Source organism: Pteronotus mesoamericanus, unplaced genomic scaffold (assembly GCF_021234165.1).
Source record: "Pteronotus mesoamericanus isolate MK-2021 breed Mesoamerican mustached bat unplaced genomic scaffold, CSHL_Meso_final contig_121, whole genome shotgun sequence".
Taxonomy (NCBI): domain Eukaryota; kingdom Metazoa; phylum Chordata; class Mammalia; order Chiroptera; family Mormoopidae; genus Pteronotus; species Pteronotus mesoamericanus.
In genome coordinates, this window is record NW_026555046.1 from 2,624,776 (window position 1) to 2,647,078 (window position 22,303).

At 48.4% G+C, this 22,303-nt stretch overlaps 1 protein-coding gene and 1 long non-coding RNA gene across 2 annotated transcripts; one reads left to right on the plus strand and one right to left on the minus strand.

Annotated features, from left to right (window-relative positions):
• Window positions 1–3,661: 3,661 nt before the first annotated feature.
• ACTR1B (actin related protein 1B) lies at window positions 3,662–12,258 on the minus strand. Its single transcript, XM_054586106.1, has 11 exons — window positions 12,145–12,258; window positions 10,065–10,129; window positions 8,824–8,899; window positions 7,673–7,798; window positions 7,238–7,362; window positions 6,798–7,014; window positions 6,557–6,649; window positions 6,295–6,469; window positions 5,211–5,272; window positions 4,924–4,964; window positions 3,662–4,743 (listed from the first exon to the last, which is right to left on the minus strand). Exons 1-11 carry the CDS (start codon window positions 12,190–12,192, stop codon window positions 4,641–4,643), a joined length of 1,131 nt encoding a protein of 376 aa, XP_054442081.1. The 5' UTR covers window positions 12,193–12,258; the 3' UTR covers window positions 3,662–4,640.
• A 756-nt stretch (window positions 12,259–13,014) lies between these two features.
• On the plus strand, window positions 13,015–21,800 carry LOC129080180 (uncharacterized). The gene is made up of 5 exons (XR_008530165.1): window positions 13,015–13,202; window positions 15,178–15,331; window positions 15,661–15,864; window positions 19,185–19,268; window positions 21,723–21,800. It is a non-coding gene; the product is annotated as an uncharacterized LOC129080180 (long non-coding RNA).
• The last annotated feature ends 503 nt before the right edge of the window (window positions 21,801–22,303 follow it).

Sequence of the window (22,303 nt, forward strand, 5' to 3'; positions counted from 1 at the left end):
TAGTTGGCTGGTTTTACTTCTGTCCTGTTTTTTTGGAGCGATATGGGAAATTCTTGTATCGGGAATAGCTCTCTGTTACTATTAGCTTGCTATTCACTTGTGTACACTGGGATTGACAATCCCATAATTGGGATTGCATGGGGGAAAGCATGTGCTGTGAAGTCAGACTGACTGGACTTGTAATATTGGCTCCATCATTTGTCACTGGGGCTGTGTTTTCTTAGAGTATGTTAATAAAGAGCCTGGCAGATGGTAGGTCCTCAAGTATTGTTACAAAGACAGGCTGAACTTGTGAGGAAATTTTTGGGGGGCTTTGAAGTCTTGAGGGACCCAGGTTCAAAGCACAGATAATGGGGATACCATCAACAAAATTCAGAATATGGGACAATTCCGGAAACCAATGATTAGGTTTTGTCAACAAATACATTGCAAGAAGAGAAAGAGAGAATACCTATACAATGAAATGGATGTGAGGGAGATAGCAAGCAAGAGCAATGGTGAACCTTGTTTGGATATTGATTTGAAAAACCAACTGTAAAGAAAAAGAAATTGGAATAATTTGAACTCTGAATAGTTGATATTCTAAGAATGTATTACATTTCTTAGGGGTACAATATACCTGGGATTAACTTTAAAACTGGGAAGAGGAAGAAGTGGTTTGGAGTGTGATTGATCCCTTGTAGACAGGTAGATACACGAGGGGGTCATTGTTCTTTCTGCTTTTGTGTATGTTTTAACTTTTCTATAACAATAAAACAGCACCAAAAAATAGAGTTGGGGAGGAGACAGCCCAATTTTGCCATTTCATATTTGTGATACCTTGGATGATTCTTAAAAACTATGCTTGTAAAATGAAAATAGTATTTTTCCATTTTATGTTGGGATTAGCCATAGAGGTGCTTTAATTACTGTCTCTAACAAAATTGATTCAAACTAGATGTTTCACTTGAACTGATGAGAGTCAAAAGAGAAAATTTCCTTTCCCCAGGCTTGCATCCTCTTCTCTTAAAGGTATAGTAAAACCACTGCGTCTATTTTTTGTTGTCATTATCTCATTTCCAGGAAATGCCTGAGCATTTATCTGGCATTCAAGACCCTTCCCTGTGGGAAGGGGAACACCTAGGTAGCCATCTATTAAATAAATATATTCCCACCATGTGAACCTTAAAAGCCTTCCTACATTAATCTGTCTTCCTCATCTCCAAGCCCACTTTGTTTCTTTATCCCTCTAAATAAAAATCCCCAGGCCGCAGTAGGCAGAATAATAGTCTCTCCTTACCCCACAAGATATGCATGTTTTAATGTCCAGAAACTGAGTATGTTAGGACCTGTAATGACAGCTTATGATAGCAGATAGAATAAAGGTTGCTTGATCATCTGACCTTAAAGTAGAGGTTATCCTGGTTATCTGGGTGGCCCAGTAATTGTGAGGGTGGCAGAAGTCAGAGGAGGATGTGACTGGAAGAGTGGTCAGAGATACAGTGTTGCTGGTCCCTTCTTCACCATGTATAGATTTATTAAATTATGTCAGAGTGGACTCATCACTATTGTGTTCTACGGCTTGTAATTCATTGCAGATTTGACCACTGGGTGCTCCTTCAAGTTGGTTCCTATTTCCTTTAAACAAGCCTCCTTCCATTTTTGAGTACATCCTTATTTTATGGTACCCACAAGATATTTCAGTCTCATTTTATACCCTCTCTGCCTCAGATCAGAATTTCTCCAAGAAGCTTCTGGTTCCTTTTATTGAAGAATTATATTTAGAAATCAAGATTTGGACCCTATATGATGTGCTCATTGCTACGGGGGTGTCATTGCTTCTAGGCCCTGTGAGCAGACAGGGCTAGGCAATACACAAATATTTCTAACCCTAGTGCACACAGATGTGTATGTATTTCAGTATCTCTCTGTATACGCATATATAGGAGTGTATACCCCCAGTCCCACCACCATAAGGTTCATTCTAGCCTTACCAACTTCTCCTCTGTAGCTTTGCTCCAGAAGAGAAACCCAGCAGGGACAGAGCTCCAAACACATCATCCCTGCCAAGAGGGAGGAGGGAGGATGCTGCATAGTGCTTGGCTTAGAGGATGGGATTTTGACAGACTATAGGAAAGTCATTCCTAGCAGATAACAGCATGAGTAGTGGCTGGCAGGCAAAGCAGGGCATGATGATGCAGAAGCCGAAAACATGGAAGGGACAGGTCCCAAAGGGCCTGAGTTAAATGCAACGAAGTGTAGTTCATGAAGGTGGTCTCGCCAGGCAGTGGAGAACTGCTTGACATTTTGGATGAGGAAGTGGCAGAATCAAAGTTACCTGGCTTTCAGATCCAAGAGCAAATGAATTGGGGAAAATGGAGCCAGGGACGTAGTGGCCACCATGGAAAAGAAATGGGTAGGAAAGGTATTACCTTTCCAAAAGAACTTGGTAACTGACAATGTAGAGGACGTAAGGAAGAGGAGGACTCAAAGTAATAGGTCTCTAACTTGTATGGTTGGGAGAAAAATGGTACATGAACAGAACCCCAAAGGGTTCTCTGTAAACTGTCTCCCTCTTGAGGGCAGGTATGAGCTTACCTGCATTTTGACCACAAACCCTCAAAAAAATGCCCTGTGAAGACAGGCTGGACAGAGTAATCTCTCCTCCTACATGATCTCAGTTCCGGGCTTTCCCTCAGCTCCACTCCCTCCAGTTGCCTTCAATACCCAGCTACGACAATCACCCTCCCATGGCAGGCTGCCCACCACCTAGTGCATTGCTAAAAACCCCCAGGGCCCTCCCTGTGCTCGTCCCACCTGACCTTTTTGGTGTATCCCGCATTCTAACCAGAGACTACTTTTTCTTCCCTGCCGACTTGGCATCACTCAGGTCTGTGCCTTCTGTCCAGTCCCACTGGTCCCAGGGGTCCTCTTGAGCGCTTACATCTGCCAGGAACACCACCCCACGCCTGGTTAACTCTTCTCGGGCCCATGCAAATTAGCCTGCTCCACCTGGTGGGTTAGATGCCCCTCCTTCTGGCCCCACAACTCTACTGAAATTGCCTGTCCTTCTTCCCCTGACCTGTATGTTTTTGGGGGCAAATACATGTTTACTGTTGTCCCCAAACACATGGCACCCTCCTGGACTTACTGTAGGTGTTCAAATACTTGATGACGGAAGGAAAGGGCAGACACTTCTCACTTCTCCTTCCATGGCCCTTGCAAGCCTCAGCTTCTACCTTCAGAGCCCAGTTCATTAACACAACCTTTGCCATTTCCCCTTCTCACTCTCCTTCCTCACTTGCATCATTGTTGGTCCGTCAGCCTTAGCCACATGTGAGCACGGCTGCAGAGGTGTTCAAACAGGTGAGGATGCAGAGGCACCAAGCCACAGCTCCACCTGTCCAAGAATAAGGCAAAGGAAGGCAGCCTTGCTCTCTGCTTCTCATGGAGGCCTGCAGCGCGTGGGTAACGGGCCTGGGGAATTCTGCCACCAGGCTGAGAGCCCGGCCTCCCAGGGCCTCCTGTGCCACTTTGCCCCGCCAACCACTAAAACCCTCAGCGCTCTGAGCTAGAGCTGGTGCCGTGCTGCATTCTTGCCCGTCCTTTCTCCAAAGTCTCCAGGGATGGGTGAGCAAACAACAGCATAAAAACCACAAGAAAAGAGAGCCACACACTGGGCCTTGTCCATAATTATTACTATAATGATTTAGAAAAAAGGTTTTTTCAGGCAACTGGGTTAAATTACTGTACATATCTGGGAGAGGGAGGTGAGGGGCCTGGCCCAGGGAAACGAGGACCTCTTTCTGGGAGAGGAACTGTGCCCCCTCACCCCTCTGGGTCTGCCTTCTGATTAAGTGGCTCCCCCCACAACAAGTGAAGACCATTAACTCTTCCCTATCCAGGGTACGGGGGCCAAGGAGAAGGAGCAGCAAATCAATGAAATGCCTCGAAGGGGAGAACACAAGAGACTGGCTGCCCCATCCCCTGCATACTCTGCCCTGGCTCCAACCCTGGGCCAGAACCCCTCACTGGGTAGGGCAGACTGCCCTCTAGTCAGCCTGCACCAAGGCATCCACTCAGGAATACAGGGACAGAGTATGGAAGGTCCGGGATGCCTCGGAGTGGCTGGCTCTTTGTGCTTCCCTGTCAGGTCAGGAAGGGGAGGTGGCATGAGAAACAACGATACACCAGTGGGGAGCTGCTGGCTGCTCCCTCCTCTAATCCACTCCCCAAGGCTAGTTACACAGGCATCCAGGCACCCAGCTCTGGGAGGGATCCTGGCGAAGGAAATGGGGGCAGTTGGGTGTCTGGCCTTAGAGCTCGGGGGAAGCAGCCCCAAGGGTTAGAGCCAGGAACCATAGGTCTAAATGGCTCTGCCAAGGGGGACAACCAGAACCATCCATGGCTGGGCTCCTCGGTTCCTATATTCCAGCTCAAGACTCTCACCCATGCAGCTAAACATTACCATGTCTGTGTGTGCATGCTTGCGTGTGTGTGGAAGGGAGTGCTGCAGGGAAGCGCTACTGCACCACCTGCCCGGGGTTCAGGGCATGCAGGGGACCCTACGCCTGGTACGTGAGCCCCGCCCACAAAGGGTCAAGGGCTCTGGCTCCCCTTTGCTCCCATTCTCCCAACACACTGCCCCTCCTCCTTGGGCACTAGAAGGTTTTACGATGAATAGCACGGGCGCCATCTTCTTCATACTCTTTCTTGGAGACCCACATCTTCTTAAAAGTGTCTAGTGAGGCCAGGATGGACCCGCTGTGAGGAGGAAGGGATGGTGTTCTTATGGTTAGCCACCGTCCCTGGGCACTCAGAGTTCTGTTTCCCTCACCTGGGAGGGAAATCCATCCACCTCCCCCTGGCCCGGGCCAACCCTCGGAGAAGTGTCCAGGGCAAAATGGTTTCCTCCCAGAGCCCTCCCTGTGAGCTCTGCCTTACCCAATCCACGTGGAGTACAGCCGTTCTTGAGGCGCAGAGATCTAGCGGGAGTAAGAGGCAACTAAGAGCCTGTCCCCACACAGCAGCCCCTGTCCCAGCCTTGGGGGTGATTTCCTGCAGGGCACGAGGCCAGATAGCTGGTGCATCAGCTGGGGGCAGGGGGAACTGGCGAATGGGAGATGTGGCTGGGCTGGAAATGGCAGGGCCTCTGGAGGTGGCATGTGCCCTCTCCCTGGTCAAGGCTGCCCAGGACCCCCACGCCCCATGGGCACTCTCCACAACCTCACCTTGATTTTGACATCCTTTGGGGCAAGCTTCTTCACTTCACTTAGTAATCGGTCACCAAAGCCTGTGAACACAAGGCTGACTAGCCCGGGGTCCCCATCCAGCCCCCTTACCACTAGCTCTCCCATATCCAACCTGGTGTCCCCCGGTGGCCACCCTCCTTTCAGCAGTTCTTCCCAGGATTAAGGGTAGTCACAAAAACACTCCAAGGGCAGAAAAGACCCAGCACCAGGCCTGCAGGGAGTCCAGCTTCCAAAGAGAGGTGACAGGAGATGCATCCCCAAGTCACATAGCTCTGCTGGCCCCCAGGTTTTCCCCCCAATGCTCCAGTAGCTAAAACCCACCAGAAGCAAAGTCAAAGGCTAATGACAAATCAGGAGAAAACATCTACCTATTTGGCAGGCGGGCGAAGATCACACACAGTGTCAGGCTGGCAGTGGGCACAAGCTCTCAGGAGGGACACCTCGGCAGTACCCACCAAATAACAAAGGCACACCTGCCCTCCGACTCAGGACTTCTACTCTAGGATTTACCCTGTAGTATATTCTCAGCATGTGCAATGACAGTGCGGGAGGGTACTAATGAGAGGTGGCTACAACTCCCTCAAGGGCCAGCAGCAGGACAGTGGCTACACGGGACATCCATTTAGTGAAATACTGTATGGCCGTATGAAAGAACTTACAGGGGTAGAAAAAGAGCTTCCAGATATGATGCTAAAGCCATACATGGTCAGGACTTGTGGAACACGCTACAGTGTGTGTGTACACGGGGTTGATGCACATTTGTTAATATGGGCAGGGAGGCAGTCGACCGCTGCCTGAGAAACCAGCAAGTCCTGTGTGGAGGAAAGGGGCGGCCAGGACAGCAGGGAAAGGGCACTTCACGTAACATGGTTTAGATCTCATATAAACTTAGTGCTTATTTACAAAGTGAGTAAAATGTAATTTTAAATATTCCTCTTCTTAAAAAAATTGCTCACTGAACATCAAAAGGCTAACAGAAAACAGGCCATGTGCCAGGCTGCTGGTGAAGCTGCAGTTGCCCTCAGCTCCTAGAATCCTGCCGCCACCTCCCAAACCAGGGTACCTTTGAACAGCGTGGAGCCGCCTGAAAGCACGATGTTGGCGAACAGCGTCCGGCGGAGGTCCAGGTCAGACTTGTGGATGGCAAACGCCAGCACCTCGTGGAGTCCCTCGCTCTCATCCCCTATCAGGTCTGGCTGGAACAGCAGCTCGGGAGCTCGGAATCGCGCTGGCCCCACCTTTGGAGCATAATATGGAGACAGTCTTTTTCCTCCTCCAGGTCCCAGCAGTACCACTGCCACCCAGGGCCAGGCCTGGCGACTTACGTCAAGCATGCTGCCATCTGGCAAGGTGTACTGCACCTTCTCTGTCTCCAGAGCCTCATCCTTCTGAGGGTTGATAGACAGGTAGCAGGCTCTCTGCAAGGGGGTGGCGGCAGGGACACATCCTCAGAAGGCTGCAGACTGGGACACCCACACCCAGGGTTCCACCTCAAGCCCTGGTCCTGCTTCCCTTCCCCACCCTTTGCCCTCCAGGTCATCTTGACACCCTCTTGCCCTTTGTCACCTCTTTGATGGTCCGAACAACCTCAAACTCAGCTGAGGTGTGAAAGTCGACGCCTTCCTTGCGCAGCAGCAGCCGGAGATAGCGGGAGACGTCGCGGCCAGCAATGTCCACCCTCATGATGGAATGTGGCATGGCAAAGCCCTCGTAGATAGGGACAGCATGGGTGACCCCATCCCCTGAGTCTAAAACCACTCCTGTTGTGCGTCCTGTCGCATACCTGTCAGCAGGTCAGCATCCCTTCACCTCAGCCAGCAAGGCATGGGGACCTCCCACCCCTGGAAGGGACCCTGGGACAACGGAATGATCTGATCTGAAAAAGGGACACGAGGAACTCCCTAAAGGAATAACCATCAGGGGGCTGTTTCTATAGGGAAGCCAGACACCTGGTCACCTTGAGCAGGATGGCCCCAGGGAGGATAGGGACACAGGGGACCACTCACAGGCTGAGTACGGCCTGCATGGAGATAAACAGGGCCGGCACATTGAAGGTCTCAAAGAACACCTCTGCTGCCTTTTCCCGGTTCTTACTCGGGTTGAGCGGGGCTTCCGTTAGAAGAACTGGATGCTATAAGAGATGGCAGAGTTGAGGGCGTGTGCACAGACAGTACGCTAGGCTCGAAAAGGATCTTTCCAGACAGCCAACCCCCTTTGCCCCCTGCTTTGAATACACGTGGTTACAGCCTGATGTCCTTCTCAAGGGCACTTTCCTGTCACCTGCTGGCAATTATTCCAAAGAGCCAGCCCTCTCTGGAAGTGAAGAGGTGGCAGGCCCTCCTATCGAAATGCAGGAAATGTGGGAACCTGACCACTGGGGAGCACAGCAAGGAGGGCAAAGCGAGCGGATTCGGAGCCTGTGGGAGGCCTGGCTGCCACACCTCCTCAGAGAAGGTCTGCAGCTGGTCCTTGGAGTAGACGTACTGCCAGATGCGCTCCATGTCATTCCAGTCCCGCACCACGCCGTGCTCCATGGGGTAGCGTAGGGCCAGCAGCCCCCGGTGCTCCTGCAGAGGAGGGGTGGAAAGGCCAGTATGGCCCATGCCCCTCACCCAGCCATTGCTTTCTGCCTTTCTGGAAGCCGCCCTGAGTAGAACCACTGCTGTTCACTGGGTGCCCCCACGCACTGCCAGGTCCTGAACTCAGTGTAGGCTCAGTTGTCCGGCAGCCTCTCAGGATCTCAGAGCCCAGCCAGCCTCAACTGGCCGGGGACAAGCGACGGTGGTGACATGATTCCTCCGTCATCCAGTCCCTCCTCTTCCTCCCCTGACCATGCTTCTCTACTCTCACTGCCAGCACATTCTCCCCTTCTCCCCACTTCCATCTCTATCACTCATAGTTACTGCTCCCATCAGCGGCTGTACAGTTCCCGCCAGTGGCCACCCGTCACGCCCACCCCCACTTCTTCCAGCTCCCCCGCCAGTGCTCACATCTCCTGCATGGATTTGCCTTTCGATGTCACACACAACATGCCCCTTCTTGCCAACCCCCACCTGGCCTCTCTCTCCCTACTCACTCATCTCCTGAGAGCTCTTATCTTACCCCAACTCAGGCCCCAGGCCCTGGCACCCCACATTATGTTTTGCAGGTGCCTAATCTGCACTTTCTTTTAATTCTCCCACTCCGCATTTGCTCCGCTTGAGGGCCTCTTCTGGTTTGTGTGGCCCCTGGCAAGTCACCCTCGCTCGGATGTAAAAAAAGTGGCTCCACAGCTCTCATTGTGATCAGTTATCAAGTCTGGGTAATTCAGACTCTTAAGTCACTTTTTAATCAGTTCTTTCCTCTGCAGCTTCCAAAAGACAGGGCATGAAATGGTCTAACTGTTCCCCTTCCCCCCGCCCACAGGAACCAGTGCCTTATTACAGGGCAGAGTTCTTCAGAGCTGAAGCCTGGGGTGTCTAGGGGGCACCTGGCACACGGCTCAGACAGCAGAGTCCCAGATGCCTCCGCAGTACAGCTCTGGCCCCCAGCGGATGCTCCCGGGACTATGAAGACCCCAAACCCAAGAAAATACAGGTTCCACAGGTGTTACCTCTGCTTTCGGTCCAATGAAGAGGTCTCCTTCCAGGGCTCCAGCCATCACCCGCATGTGCTTAGGGCGCCCGACACTGTGAGGGCAGGTAAAGTCAGTGAGGTTGGTGGGGGGCACAACTCAGCTCAGCCCAGGAAAACCAAGTCCAGCTCCAGTGGTCAACAGAGAGACTTACTCCAAAGCAACAGGATGTGGTCATGGGGTAAAGGTCAGAACCCAGGGATATGGGATAAGGGACTACAGAACAGGCCATGGCAGTACAGAAAGCTCAGGGTCAGAACAGGTGTCCCTCCAAGAGAGGGCTGAGCTTTGGGATGTTAGCCCTTCATGGCCCATTCCTGGCAGTGGGTCAGCTTCTGCAGCCATAGTGCTCAGCCCACGCTGTCAATGTTAGGAGGACAAGGCTGCGGCCACTACCTGTAGACCCAGGGAGGAAGGCCCTGGGAAGCTGGGTAGTGGCTCCTTTGTGCACCCCTCTCACATCAGTTGATCCTGCCCCTTCCCACTGCCAGGGCTTCCAGAATAGAGATTCCAAAATTTGACCCAAGTTTCTTGTGCATCAACAGGAACCTTAATTACACCCAAGTGGGGTTTAGAAAGGAAAGCTGGAGCCCTACTGGGTGTTCCACACTGGCTTGTTTCCAGACCAGGCCTCGAGTCTTGGCATAGCCAGCCACTTCAGGTGACCCTGGACCCCCTGCCCACCCCCAGACTTAGGCTAATCACTCTAAAGCCTCCAGGATTTGCGAGGTGACACTGCTGAGGGAAAAATTCCCAGTGGGCTGGAGTAGCCGAAGGTGTACCCCAGGTTCTCCAGATTTTACCTCCTCTGACCCCTGCTACCGCTGGAACTATTCAGGGAAATACCTTCTAGACTGAAAGAAAATTTTTTAAAGTCTGAAAATTAATAAGCCCTGAAGAAAACCTCTCCTCGGAAGAAGAGGTGGCCGTGCAATAATTTTCCATTCTTCCCTCCTCTTAGTTCAGGTCTTTCTCCTGGAAACTTCTCCCTTTTATTTTTGCTGCTGCTACCACACCCTGTCCCCAGGGAAATGCTGGCAGCTTCTCCTCCCCAGCTCAGTGAGGAACCAAATTCAGACTCCAAAGAGGAGGGGTAAGCCCAGCCTGCTCCTTCCAGAACCCTCAACAGTGTCAGCCTCACAAATCTGGTGTCTTCCCTACCGGTGGGGGCATGGTTGGCCTCAAAGACATGGGACCAGTGTTCTGGGAAGCACACTTACTAGTTTGGGAAACAGTATTTGGGAATCTGATCTCCTGCAAAGCCAGCCTTGATCACCCCGGAACCCTGCAAGGAAAAATAATGTTTAGCTGCCTGCATTTACTCCCAAATTAAGGCAGTGCCTTGCAGGGGAGAGTGCAGGCTGCCTATCCACAACACTGGATAGGCAAGCTCATTTACAAGTACACCAGTGGCTCAAAACTGTGCAGGGAGAGGGGGGCAGAATTTTGTATCCCCCTAAATTGACAGTGTCTATAGACTGGGGAGGGGAGGAAGGAAGCTATTGGCAATATAGTGGGTAGAGTTCAGGGACCTGCTAAACAGCCTACAGTGCACAAGCCAGACTCTCACAACCAAGAATTATACAGCCCAGAATGCCAACAGGAGATTGAGAGACCACCGCACACTCCAAGGTTAGCTCCTGGAAAGAGGAATCTGTGGCATAGCTACTCCTGAAGGCCAGCTAGAAGCGACCCCTGAGAGTAGCTTTTTTCAAGAGAGTAGCTCTTGGTCCCCCTGCTCCCAGCAGACTGTATCATGTACAGGGCCCATGGGAAGATGACAGACAAAGAACTTGTGCTGCCACTGTGCCAGCCTGGACCTGGCATCTAGAACCCCTCACCAAGCCCCATTCACACATATCTCCATCAAACACTTTGGGTCTGCAATGCAGGAATAAACGTCCCCAAGTTACAGAGCAGCCAGAAGCCCAGAGAAACCATGCAGGTGGCCCTCTGAACTCATAAGCTCGTTGATTAGCCTAAGTGAATTACGGGCCCACCAAGAAGGGAAGCAGACTGGTCGTTCCTGTAGCCTGCTGGAGACTACCCCCAAGCCCAGTCTAGCCTTCTTATTAAACATTCCTGCTGTGGCTCAGGGAGCCCACATAGGTACTCCCAAAAACAACTGCTTAGGGATGACATGTGGGGGTCATGTGGGAGAGAGGCAGATCCCAGAAAAAGAAGGGAGTCATTATCAAAAACTCCAAGTCTTGCCCTGGCCGCGTGGCTCAGCTATTTGGAGTATCGGTTCATACACCGAAAGGTTGTGAGTTGATTCCAGGTCAGATTGTAGGTTTGAGCCTTGGTCGGGGCATGTACAGGAAGCAACAGATTGATGTTTCTCACATCAATTTTTCTCTCTAAAATCATGAACATGTCCTCGGTGAGGATTAAAAGTAATAATAACAACAACAACAACAACAACAAAGAAACCCCAAGGCTCACACACCAGAGGCAGACACCCAGAGCCATTCATCCTTCTTCCAATGGACCAGAAATTTCTGAGGACAAATCCTCAGAGGGCAGCTGACAGCATGCCGAGCCCTACTGGTATAGAACAAGGCCACAAGGAGGCCAGGCATCTCTCCCCTGAGGCTTCCAAACAATTACCCTGAACTGTTTAAGGGTCCTGGGAAGAGAGGTCCTGAACTCTCTCTTCCCTGCCAGCTGCAGCACTTCTGCTCTGCACAAGGAGCACTTCAGGAGAGGGTCAAAGCAGCCAAGTGGCCAACCAGGTGGTGAATTTGTGGCTGGTAGCGCTGAACTTGCATTTTTTCCAGTTTTAGGAAAAGAGGGCAGTAGGCCCTGTCCACTCTGGAGGTCTAGGGGTGTAGCCCTTTGGGAAGGGCTGTTGGAAAGGTCCCCAGGCCAACTGTCTCCAAAAGATGAGGCCAAGCAGTGTGCAAAAGGGCAAATACCATCCTTCCTCTACCATGAAGGGCAGACAGGGCCACAGCCCGATGGAGACGGGTAATGGAGCTGGGGTCGAAATCTGCCCAGTGACCCCAACTCTCAACCAAGCAGGGTCCGGGGTGCATCCCCGGGGAGGGCAGCCTGCTGACACTCCTGCTCTCCCGAGACGTTCATCACGGGCTGGCTGGGGAAGGGCTCGAGTAGGGTCTCCACGGCGCCGGCGGGGGTCTGGGGCCCCAAGGCCCGGGCTGCAGGGCCAAGCAGGTGCGCAGGCCCCGGGCAGGCAACGCGCGAGGGACGAGCCCAGACGGGTGGGGTCCCCCCCGGTGCTGCCGCGTGCGACCCGGGGGCGGGGCGCCCGCCTTCCCCCCGGCTGCCGGGCCTCACGTTGTCGATGACCACGGGCTGGTTGGCGATGATGTCGTAGGACTCCATGGCGGGGCCGGGCCGGCCCTGCCCAGCAGGCAGGCTGCAGGAGAGACCGGCGGACCGGCGGGCGGGCGGGCGGGCAGACCGGACCACTGAGGCTCCAGAGCGCCACCGCGCCCCTCCCACCGGAGCGCGCAGCCTACAAGGGCCTCTCTGGAGGGCGCGCCCCGCGGCCAATCGCCGCTTCCACCCGGACCGATCGATTGCTCAAGCCCGGGGACGGTAGCGAGCAAAGGGGCTGGGTCGCGGAGCGCTGGCCAGCCAATTGGGTTAGCTAAGAAGACCTGCCGGGCGCTTCCAAGGTAGGCTGCGCCGTGCGGGGATGACGTCATGGCCTCGCTCTTAAAGGGAACACGGGTGCAGTCGGGCCGGCTCGAGGTCATCTGTCCTGGAGGATGTCTTCCTGACCCTCAGCACCTCGAACCACCCTCCTTCGTGATCGCACAGTCCCCAAGGAGGCCGCACTCGCTATTTCACCCAAAGTATTTATTGAACACTGAGGAGGATCCTTTTCCTTGTAACAATTACAATTTAGTGGTAACTTGGTAACTTGGTAGCTGGCGTTCATCCAGCACCTACTCTGGTGCTTGTGGAGCTCTTCCACCCACTTTATGTAGATTATATTAAATTGGGCAATAACTCTACCGGGTAATTTATTACTATTCCCGTTTTACAGATGTGGACACCGAGAAGCCTGTCCAACTTTATGGAGGAGCATTTGGGCAGCTTCCAGCTTTGCTGGCGTCAAAGGCTCTAACAGCCTGAACTCACCTTCCAGACTGAGCCATAGTAATTTGCCATCATGCAGAAAAGTGCAGAAATCATAAGTCTATTTATTACAGCGTGGACACACATGAACTACCACTGAGCTTAAAAACCAGCATGACCAGCACTTCAGCGGCCCACCACCGCTCTCAGTCACTGCACTGTTTTTCCTCCCAGGTGACCACCCCCGTGAATTTAACCCCACAGGCTAATTCTGCCTATTTCAGAACTTAATGCAAATGGAATCATAGGTATGTATTCATTTGTATTTCTATTTTATGCATTCATAAAAATGGGTCGATGTGCAGTCGTTTAAGTTAATAAGGGAGTTCTGTATGATCTGATACAAAACACATGAGGACATATCGTTAAATCAAAGCAAAGAAAGCCAGACACAGTGTTCAGAATGGCTTTTTTAAAAAATCAGGGACCTTCAAGACTCTAATAGGAGAAAGGGAACATCGGTAGGCGTGAGTGAATGAGGGGAGAATTCTTTTTACAATGTAAACTTTTGTATTGAATTGTTTTTAATTTATGTATATATAGTGTTTTTTCTCATTTTTTATTGTGCTAAAATACACATAACATATAATTTACCATCTTAACCACTTTAAGTGTACAGTTCAGTGGTATTAAAAAGCATTCATAATGCTGTGCTATCATTACCACCATCCATCTCCAGAATTCTCTCATCTTGTAAAACTGAAACTCTGTACCCATTAAACACTAAGTCCCCAATTCCCCCTCTCCCAGCCCCCGGCAGCCACCATTCTACTTTCTGTTTCTATGAATTGACTAAATATTTTGAAACCTCTGTACTGTTTTCCATAGCAGCACCACTAACAATGCACAAGGGTTCCAGTTTCTCCAAATCCTCACCAACACTTGTTGTTGTTATTATGTGTATTTCTTACAGCAGCCATCCTATTGGGTATGAGGTGGTAGCTGGTATCTCACCATAGTTTTGATTTGCATTTCTCTAATGATTCATGATGCTGAGTTTCTTTTCCTGTGCTTATTGTTCATTGGTATGCGTTCTTTGGAGATATGTCTATTCAAGTCCTTTGCCCATTTTTGAATTGCTTTCTTTTTGTTGTTGTTGTTGATTTTTAGGAATTCTCTATATATTCTGGATGTTAATCCCTTATCAGATATACAATTTGCAAATATTTTTTCCCTTTCTGTGGGTTGCCTTTTTACTCTATTAATAGTGTCTTCTGATGCACAAATTTTCAAAGTTTTCATTGTCTAACTTGTCTATTTTTTCTTTTGTTGCTTCTGCCTTTGATGTTGTATCTGAGACACCAAATCCAATGTCCAGGAGCTTTTGCCCAAGTTTTCTTCTAAGAACTTTATTGTTCTAGTTCTTATATTTAGGTCTTTAACCCATTTGAGTTCATTTGTATAGATGGTGTTAGGTAAGGGTCCAACTTATTTCTTTTGCACATAAATATTCAGTTTTCCCAGCACTGTTTGTTGAAAAGACTGTCTTTTCTTCTTTAAATGGTTTTGTCACCCCCATCAAAGATCCTTTATTTGTATATGTGACGGCTCTCTATTTTATTCCATTGGTCTATATGTCTGTCTTTATATTACTTTAGAAATGAAATAAACTGCTGAAGTGAAAAGGTGTCTGCCTAGCAAACATTTAGAAAAGAAGGCTAGGCCCTGGCTGTGAAGAAATTCCATGAACACTAGGCAGCAGGGACAACAGTGTTTGGGGGATGAGGAGTAGCTGAAAAAGGGCCCCAAAAGTACGTGTTGTTGAAGGCTCTGGAGCAAACCCAGCTACAGAGGCAGGAGGGCAGGCTTGTCAACTATCCTATGAGATAACTAGAAAGAGAAAGAGCTCAGAAACCTTATTTTGGAGCGAGAAAGAAACAGAGAGAGAGGAAGAGAGGAAGGCGGGTAAGAGAATGCTAGCGTGAGAGAGAATCCCTCAAACCCAAAGGGCCAGCCACTTCCTCCCGCCCCTTTGAGCCACCCTCTCACCCTCCCCCAGACAGCATCTTTTCTCACCTGAACAGCACCCTAGCACTTAGATTCCTTTGATTTTTTCAGTCTCAGTAACTTACTTACACCCACTTTACTAAAGAAGATTGTTGGCCCCCTTCGGGAAGGATTATAGCTGTCGAAAAGACTCCTCTGGTTGACGGGGCCCAAATTCATGATCCGAGTTTAGCAGCCCGTGTTTACCAGGGGCTTCTCACTCATGCTGCATTTCAGGGAAAAGCCACCGAGCGGGCTGCTAAGCCTCCTGCATTGTGTTCCTCCTGGTTAAGACAGCCCTGATATTTTGGAATTCCTGGTATATTTTGACAAATGCATTGAGACCAGCCCTGTCCAGTTGGAGCTGTGCAGACCAAACGCATCAATGTAGGTAAGTTCTTATCACATACAGAGAAACCCAGAGGGTGGGATCTTTGGGGACGTTCCTGAGAGACCCCAAAAGAAAGACAGATGACGGAATGCTGTGCCTGATGCCACTTCCTCTTGGTTATGCTAATGGTGTGAGTTTTGTGTTGTTTTATATGTTCTTTTCTGTTCTATTCTTACTTTTTTGAAGATATTTTAGAGAAATAAGACTTATGCTATTGTCATTATCTAATGTTATATGAATTGTGTTCCACCTCCCACCCCTTAATTTATACGTTGAAGTCCTAATCCTCAGTATCTCATATTGTGGATTTATTTGGCATGTCTTTACAGAGGTAACTAAGATTAAATGGGGCCATTAGGATGGGCCTTAATCCAATATGACCAATGTCCTTATAAGGAAAGGAACTTTGCGTGTGGAGGGAAGACACTCTGAAGACGCAGGGAGAAGATGGCCACCTACAAGCCAAGGAGAGAGATCTCAGAAAGAACCAACCCACCTGACACCTTGATCTTGGACTTCTGGCCTCCAGAAATGTGAGACAATAGATTTTTGCTGTTTCAGCACCCCCCATCCCCCGGTATTTTGTTACAGCAGCCCCAGCAAAGGAATACACCTGAGCTACTCAGAACTCAGCTATATAACTTTTTGTGCAACTTTTTGCCCCCAAAGATTTATTCTGTTCCCCTACTGCATACAGTGTGCGAACAGGAGGCCTAAAGGGCAGTGACAGCTATATAATTTGTGGGACCCAAGCAAAATCAAAATGCAGTAAAAAATGCTAAAATATAAAGATTTTTCCTTTGAAAGTAGTTTAATACTTATAAAACATAATAGGGAAGCCCTCTCTGGGAAGCTTAGTTGGTCAGAACATTGTCTTGATATGCTAGGGTTTCGGTTTGATCCCTGGTCAGGGTGCATACAAGAATCAAACAATGTGAATACATAAATGAGGGGAAGAACAAATTGATGTTTCTCTCTCTCTCTCTCTCTCTCAAATCAATAATTAAAAATTTGAAAAATATATAGGGGAAATAGCGATACATGAGAGACATTAACTTACGCTTTTGTTTATAATATTTTTGGTATTATAATTTTATGTAATACAATAATTAACAGTGCCTAATGTGATATCTTGATTTATCCTAAGCTTTTACTGGCTAATCTGGCCACTTTCAATTCACTTAAGCTGATTTAGTAGTTTTCGTCCCTCGCAACCTACCACCTTCAGGCTATAGAGCGTACAGGAGAAGGGAAAGCACTGGACAGCCATCCCTCTGGTCCCTGTCTAAGGAATCAGACCCTCCCTCCTTTGTGCTGTAGAACTGCCCCACCTATCCCTGGTGTGACTTCACAGACCGTAAAGTTCCACAGTATCCTAGAGTTCAAGGCTGTTCCAGCTGAGGATTTTTAGATATTTGCTTCTAGTGGTTTATAGACCATGGCAAAGATGAGAGGAATAGAGATCCTCTTCTTTATTCTCTTTTTGGACTGTTGGCATGCTGCGGAGCTCCACCACCCTTCCCACCTGATCAAAGGTACTGAAACAAGTGTATTGTTGTGGCAGATAGAGAAGTGGGAGACTCACCTTGAGCCTAAATCAGGCAGGAGATGGTGGTCATCTCTTGCAAGTTCGGAAGTGGTGAACACAGGGCTTCTCCCACCCTCTACCTTCTTCACGTCCCTGAATTTACCATAGTGATTTCTTGCTTAGGAGAAGGGAGTAACTTTACATTTTTCCTACTTTGAACCTTTCCCAAAATTCAGGGATCCACAAGAGGGTAGCATACGTGCACATTTTAACTTTTCATTATAAAAATTTTCAAGTATACATAAAAGTGGAAAGATAAGTATAATATGCTAATCACATGTGCTAATCAGGCCAATCTTGCTTTATCTGTCCCTTCATATACACACATTATATTAAATAACAGCTTGAGATGTTTGCAGGTAACATAAAGTTCACCCTCATAAAGTTTATGATCTAGCAGTTTTTAGTATAAAGAGTTGTGAATCACCATTATCTAATTTTAGAACATTTTCATCATCTCAAAAAGTACTGTCATATTCACTAACTGTCAGTCCCTGAGTCCCCTTTCCCAAGGCCTCTGGCAACCACTGTCTCCTCTATAGACTTGTGTACTCTGAATATTTCACATATAGAATCATGTAATACATGGTCTTTTGTGATTGGTTTCTTTAACAGGTTTTCAAAATTTTTATGATTCAATAATATTCAATTGTATGGATATTTTGTTAATCCATTGATCAGTTGATGGGTGTTTGCATTGTTTCTGCTTTTGACAATTTGACTGATGCTATTATGAACATAGCTATTCCAAGTGAACATCATATTTCCCTGCTCTTTTGTTATTTACTGAATTTATTGGCTGACTACATTCTGGGAAATTCTCTTGATGTAAAACCCATCAGATCTGGGGAGAAAGCAGAAGTAGACACAGTCCTGGTGATGGAGGAATCACAGTATTGTCCTCCAAAAATTAAGTAGACCGAGGTCATAAACCAGCGTCATATGTCATGGAGGGCAGTGAGTACATTATGTGAGCTGTCAGGTCAGGGGTGACAGCAGGAAAAGGGGAGGTGACTACTCTAGTCAGGGCACTTAAAAAAAAAAAACGGTTTTAGTGAACATATATTTTACTGCATGGTTTTACTTATACTGTCATTGTAATAATTGTTAATGATTCACTAATACTGCAGTGAAAGAAAACATTTTTTCCTTCATTTACCAAAAACACAATATACCTGAAAGAAATGTCCATGTCCCTTGAACAAATCTGATTCAATTATCCTGAAGAGCTGAAAGCTGCCACGTGCACAAATTGCTCAATGGCTATGCATATTGTCTGCCAGGGTACCAGACGACAGTCCACACCATCACTGGTTTTGAGTTAAAGGTCACATCCACAGACACTCATGACAGCTCCGTGGCACTCAGGGTGGGTGGGTGGTGTGGCCTTAACAACCCTCCCTTAGGGGATCAGTTTCCTCTTGGTGGTTTGCCCACTAACCTGGGGCCAGAAAAAAGGGCTGACCATGACCTTGAATCACAGAGATGTGTCTGGACGCTGCGATATCACGACCTCCATGAAGAAAAGCCTGAAAGTACAGTTCAAAATCTCCACGGGGTGCTATAGTTCTTTAGCCCAGTTGATTCGTGTCCTTGATGTAGCTACAAGAGTGTGCGTAGAAGCCTTGAAATAGGCCCCTGAAGTCCTAGAGGAGATTGTCCACCAGTCCTTCATTTTTTTTAATTTGTTAATGACAATGTCAGGGGTTTCCTGTGCTCATCACATGGGTCGGGGGTGGGGGCAGCCGAATATAGACGCACAGTGTGGATCAGGGCAGAGCACGCAGTAGTACTGTTCCCTCTCCTCCAAAACAAGAAAGCATCATATCTCCAAAGTGGTCGAAATCTCCCCTATTGGCATCATTCCTTGGACAGGGGAGTTTCTCTTCAAAAAACCTGAGGCGTAGCTGTCTGCTTGTTGCCCCCACACTGAGCACTGAGCTCTGAGCACAGCCGTGAGTCCAAACAGATAACGACACAGAGACGTGAGAAGGGGAGGGCACGTCAGCAAGTGTTATCTCCCTCCTCCTCCTCCTGTGGTTGGTGCCTTTCCCACCAGCCTCAAGGAGAAAAGTAGAACTTTGCTGCCCGAGCTCACAAGGCACTCACAGGGTGGACTGGTAGCCATTTCCAGCACTCTTTCCCCTAGAGCAGCCAATTGTATGATGCTACTCTCAAGACACTGTGCCTGGAAGTATCAATTTGAAAGATTACATGCAGATGTGATGAAAGATTTACTCACAGCTAAGGTTTATTTTCCCATAGGTTCTTCTCAACAAAAGGGCTTGAAAAATTCTAAGTTTGCATCAAGTTCACATAAGCAAGAAGAACAATTGGCTAAACTCTTTGGTAAGTTCCTTGTTCATGTGACACTGTCAGGTCATATTTGAGCCTCTTGTGCTTGTCCCTGGTCATCCCCCAGAAACCTGTATCTGCTGCTCTGATGGAAGGAAGGTGCTTTGCATGGAGCCTAGAACCCATTCTCTTTGGGTTTGTCATGTCCCGGGCAATCTACTTATGACACGGACCTGTCTTGATTCAGATTCTTCTCTAAGGCACAGGGGGTATCCTGTGGGGTCCTGGCGGGGCCATCATTGGTCTGCAGCTTGAAAATAGTCTCAAGGACTTCACAGGGTGCATGTAGTTCATTGGGTTATGGTCCACCAATGGCGATTCTCAAGTTTCTTCCATGTCACATACAGACACACCAGGCCCGCTGTGACACTATGAGCACCAGAGTTGTGGTGAATGCAGTCCACTGTCACCCAACATTTGTAGACAGGACTGACCTTCGGGGCCTCAGTAGATATCATGGTCAACATGATCCAGACTCAGCCTCAGCCAGCAGGGCCTACTTCCTGCCCCTGAAGTCTGCTCAGTCCAGCGCCTGTCTCCTGGGTGCCTGGGGCTGAGATGGTTTTCCTTTTCCTCTCTTTCCGGCCTTTGCTTGTGGCTCTGTGTGGCTGTGTCTGAGGGGTGTGTCTGGTCGTGTCTCTGTGTGTGGGCCTCTCTGGCTTGTGTCCGGATGGCTCAGGGAGGTGGTCTCTATCCCCTTGACCCTCCAGCTCCTCGTACAGTTCCGAGCAGAGCTAGGGCTCCATACAAGCTTTGTGTCAGAATGACCCACAGTCTTCTATTCTGCCCCAACCTACACGGGTGCTGTGATTTTTGGGAACTTATGCTTGGGTCCTCCCCACAATAATGGGCCATCATAAACAAGGGGCCACGATTGACCTCAGTGAGGGACATCTGGGTGTTGCCATATGCATTGTGCCAGTTAAGAATGCACTAGGCCCTGGTCAGGTAGCTCAGTTGGTTAAAGCCTGGTACTGTACACCAAAAGGTTGTAGGTTTGAGTCTTTGTTTGGACACATGCAAGTATCAACCAATGAGTGCATAAATAAGTGGAACAACAAATTGATGTTCCTCTCTCTTCTTCTCTAAAAATACTTTAAAATAATTACAAAAAAATAATAATAATGTACCTGGCTTCAATTCCTGGAAGACCCGAGGTTGGTGGCTTAAACAGAAAGTCGTTAATTTTCCATCTGTCACAGGTAGCAGAGGGAGGCAACCAATGTTTTGGCGCAGTGCTCAGTGACCTCAGGCCAGGGTGTGTTTCTCTGAGATCATCAGGGCCTTCCCTGGTGCTTATGTCTCTTGGTCATAAGATGGCTTCTGCGGCTCCAGACATCACATCCACTTTCAAGGCAGGAGGTAAAAGGGTTGGGGAAGTGCAGCACCAGCACTACTTTCTCTTCCCTCTTGGAGGAGCAAGATTCTCCAAGGGCCCGCAGAGTCTTCAGGGTACCTTTGCAGTCCCAGACCCTCCCCTGGCTGCCTGGGGTGTGGGGTGGGTAGAAAGGACGAGTCTCTCCATGGGCTGGCCCCTGAGGCTCCGAGCACAGGCAGGCATGGAAGGAGGCAAGCAAGCATGGCTGGCTGGAAGGCCACAGAGTCTATGGCAGATATTTCCCTGTTTCCATATGATAATTACATCTTGGTTTCCTTTGTGTTTTGTTTTTTTTTCTTCCTCACCCACGTATTATTCCACTTGCGCTGGGTCCAAAGAGCAGAAAACAAGTGATATTACAAGCTGATCTGGGGTTATTGTAATAAATGAGGTGATGAGCAGCAGTTTCCAAATGCTTAGCTTTTAGCATGATCTGCACACAGGCTCTGAGCTAAGTGCTTTCCTATACATCGTTTTATTCAATTTTCACGTAAGTTCTGAGTGAAATAATCGTGTTCTCCTTCTACCCATGAGCACTCCCGAGATCAAGAGGTGGAGTTAGTGACCCAAGATCTCATTTTGGTACATGGTAAAGTCAGGATTTGGTCTGCCACAAAGGCAGGGCTCTCCCTGCGAGCAGCTTCATAGGAGAGGCAGTCGGTCTCTCCATGGAAGAAAGTGATGTGCTGCTTGTGGAAACAGGACAGAGGTTTGTTCCTAGAGAGGGACAGCTTGGGGACGGCCTCAGAGGTGAGGAGGAATGACAACAGGAGGGAGAAGAAAATTTATGACATTAAGTATCATGAGGTTTGAAGCAAAATTTCTATAGTGGGTCTATAATGTTTCCTGTCTGGGATAGCTAGTGAAATCACAACTTTCAGAAGTGATTTTGATGGATGGAGTTTCTCTGCTCAAGACAAAGCATTTTAGAATATGATGGTAAGTATTTAATAAATGATACCTTTGTATCTCTGACTCACTGTATTCCTAGACTGCTTTAGTACTTGCAGAGCAAAAAGTGTCAATCCTGCATTGCTTATATTAATGTGCCTTTCTTTGCTTTCCTTGAGATGACATTCTCCTGCAAGTGTATCCCAGTGTTCCGTCTGATGAGGCAAGAAAAGCAGAAAAATCATTTACAAAGAGTGCCATGAAAGAAAGCAAGTATATGTTTTTAAACCTATAAGTGCACATATTCCTTTTTTAAGGTATATTTTATTGATTATGCTATTACAGTTGTCCCATTTTTTTCTTCCTTTTATCCCCTTCCGCCCTGCACTCTGCCCCCCCTCGCCATCAGTATTCCTTCCCCTTAGTCATGTCTGCGGGTCATGCATATAAGTTCTTTGGCTTCTCCATTTCCTATACTACTCTTAACTTCCCCCTGTCTATTTTGTACCTACCAATTATGCTTCTTATTCCCTGTACCTTTTCCCCTATTCTCCCCCTTCCCCTCCCCACTGTTAACTCTCTATGTGATCTCCATTTCTGTGATTCTGTTCCTGTTCTAGTTGTTTGTTTACTTTGTTTTTGTTTTTTAGGTTCAGTTGTTGATAATTGTGAGTATGTTGTCTTTTTAATGTTCATAGTTTTGATCTTCTTTTTCTCAGATAAGTCCCTTTAACATTTCATGTAATAAGGGCTTGGTGAT

Coding starts and splice junctions, on each gene's coding strand:
- ACTR1B (XM_054586106.1), bottom strand. CDS start 12,192: ATGGAGTCCTACGACATCATCGCCAACCAGCCCGTGGTCATCGACAAC. Junction 8,900..10,064: donor AAATACTGTTTCCCAAACTA/GTAAGTGTGCTT, acceptor CTGCCCTCACAG/TGTCGGGCGCCCTAAGCACA. Junction 6,650..6,797: donor TTGTTCGGACCATCAAAGAG/GTGACAAAGGGC, acceptor ACCCCCTTGCAG/AGAGCCTGCTACCTGTCTAT.